The sequence below is a fragment of the Octopus bimaculoides genome, chromosome 23 (genome assembly GCF_001194135.2).
Source record: "Octopus bimaculoides isolate UCB-OBI-ISO-001 chromosome 23, ASM119413v2, whole genome shotgun sequence".
In the NCBI taxonomy this organism is placed as follows: Eukaryota; Metazoa; Mollusca; class Cephalopoda; order Octopoda; family Octopodidae; genus Octopus; species Octopus bimaculoides.
The window spans coordinates 33,079,727-33,082,012 of NC_069003.1; the positions used below are offsets into that span (position 1 = coordinate 33,079,727).

Here is a 2,286-nt window from a genome sequence, read left to right on the forward strand (position 1 = left end):
TATGTATAAATATAAAATATCATATATGTTAAGAGCCTCTTTGCCTTTATTATTACGTCTATAAAATATTGGGCTATGAATCTGTTTTCAGAGAGAACGAACTACTGAGACACCAGCTAAAGAAATATGTCAATGCAGTTCAGTTGCTGAGGAAGGAAGGCACCAAGGCAGAAGGTAGGCATTTGCATCTTAGAATCTTAAAATCATTACATTCACTTCTTTTTGCTTCATCATTGGTCTATCCATTATAGACCTTCTAATAAATCCCCTTTCTGGTTATTTGGTTACCCCACCACCACCACCATCATTACCATACCTGTAACCTCACTCCCTACTCTTTGCTACCATCAACATTTAAGACAAAAAACAAGTTTCTCTCTCTCCCTGTGGCAAGTAGATTTTTGTAAATTTCTACACTTCCTGTATTTCCTGGTATTCAGAATTTTACAGACCAAAAAGGGATGGTGTCTGAATAATGTTTACACTGTATATTATGGTGATTTGTATGCTGGAAAATACTACATGTTTGCATGAGCTAATGAAGGAAACTTCTACATGGTCACTAGATCTGCAAGAAATAGCAGCTTTCAAATTGCACCCTTCCATCTTACCTTTGAACATATCATGTTTTCAGGCATACAAGTTGAATTATGTTTGACAGAGTAATCTGGATGCTAAAGGGTTGAATACTCTATATGGTTTGCCTTTGTGAAATAGAGACAAACAGACAGATCCTTTGTGTGTGTGTGTGTGTGTGTATATGGATATCATCACCATCATCATCAACATCATCACTTAACCTCCATCTTCCATGCTGGCATGGGTTAGATGGTTTGACAGGAGGTGACTTGGCAGAAGACTGCACAAAGCTTCACTGTCTGTTTTGAAGCCTGGTGCAGTCTTCATGTATGTATACAGATGACTTGTAATTTGCTTACATATATATATATGTGTGTGTGTATATCTTGTAACCTTTTTGCAGGATCCCTCGGCATCCACTTAGACGAGTTACAGCCAGTTATTCCACCACCAAAGTCGAGCATAGATTACAGTCATGAAGCTTCAGAATATGAGAAGAAATTGATTCAAGTAAGTTGGGGGTATTTGTTCCGACTCTTTACATGCTGAGTTCTTGCTAAGGTCAACTTTATCTTTCATCCTTGTAAGGGAGTTGATAAAACAAAGGGCCAGTCAAGTACTGGGCACAGTTCTTCAATCAATTAACCTCTTACCAGCCAATTTCTAGCCTCTTGTGCCTACATTTAGGCTAACTATTGTTGTTGATAAGGCAGTGATGAAGGTACATGGATCAGTGGTTAGAGCATCAGTCTCACACTCATGAGGTAGTGAGTTCAATTCTTGGACCAGGCTATGTGTTGTGCTCTTGAACAAGACACTTTATTTCATGTTGCTTCAGTTCATTCAGCTGCAGAAATGAGTCGCTACAACACTGGTGTCAAGCTGTATCAGCCTTTATCTTTCCCTCGGATAGTATCGGTGGTGTAGAGAGGGGAGGCTGGTATGCATAGGAGACTGCCGGTCTTCCATAAAACAACTTCCTAGGCGCAATCCTATGGTCATTCATGACCAAAGAGGGTCTTTACCCTCTACTCTATGTACATATAATGGCATAGAGAGGCTGGCCCCTTTGAAATACTGGTACAACAGAAACAGGAAGTAAGAGTGAGAGAAAGTTGTGGTGAAAGAGTACAGCAGGGTTCGCCACCACCCTCTGCCAGAGCCTCGTGGAGCTTTAGGTGTTTTTGCTCAATAAACACTCACAATGCCCAGTCTGGGAATTGAAACTGCGATCCTGGGTCATTGCACCTCCACTGTGCCTATAGTAGAAAGAATAGAAAGTGTTGTTGTTGTTATTGTTTTAAATTTTCATATTCATTATTTATTCTCTTTCTCTCTCTATTTATCTCTTTCTCTCTCTATTTATCTCTTTCTCTCTCTCTCTCTCTCTCACAGGTAGCTGAAATGCATGGTGAGCTGATAGAGTTCAATGAAGCTTTACATCGAACCATCCAGTTGAAAGATGCCCTCATCAAACAGCTACGGCAGGAACTGATTAGTCTACATGGACCGGTCTGTACCGTTTGCTCTTTCCTCATCAATAAATTTACATGGACATGCATGTGTCGTTTTCAAGTTCTCCTCTCGTGGGTTTATATATCTTGGAGAAAAACGGGGCTCAACCCACCTGACTTTCTCATTAGATACGAAGTATCGTGTGGTGTTCCAACAACCTAATGGCTTAGTTGGTGTGGGGTGAAGGGGGGG

At 40.5% G+C, this 2,286-nt stretch overlaps 1 protein-coding gene across 1 annotated transcript in view; it reads left to right on the forward strand.

Annotated features, from left to right (window-relative positions):
- LOC106876949 (sorting nexin-29) overlaps positions 1-2,286 on the forward strand; it is a 30,457-nt gene that overhangs the window by 25,083 nt on the left and 3,088 nt on the right. The window contains exons 15-17 of the mRNA XM_014925717.2: positions 92-174; positions 983-1,089; positions 1,975-2,091. Coding sequence (XP_014781203.1) covers positions 92-174; positions 983-1,089; positions 1,975-2,091 — 307 coding nt within the window. The remainder of the gene's footprint in view (positions 1-91; positions 175-982; positions 1,090-1,974; positions 2,092-2,286) is intronic.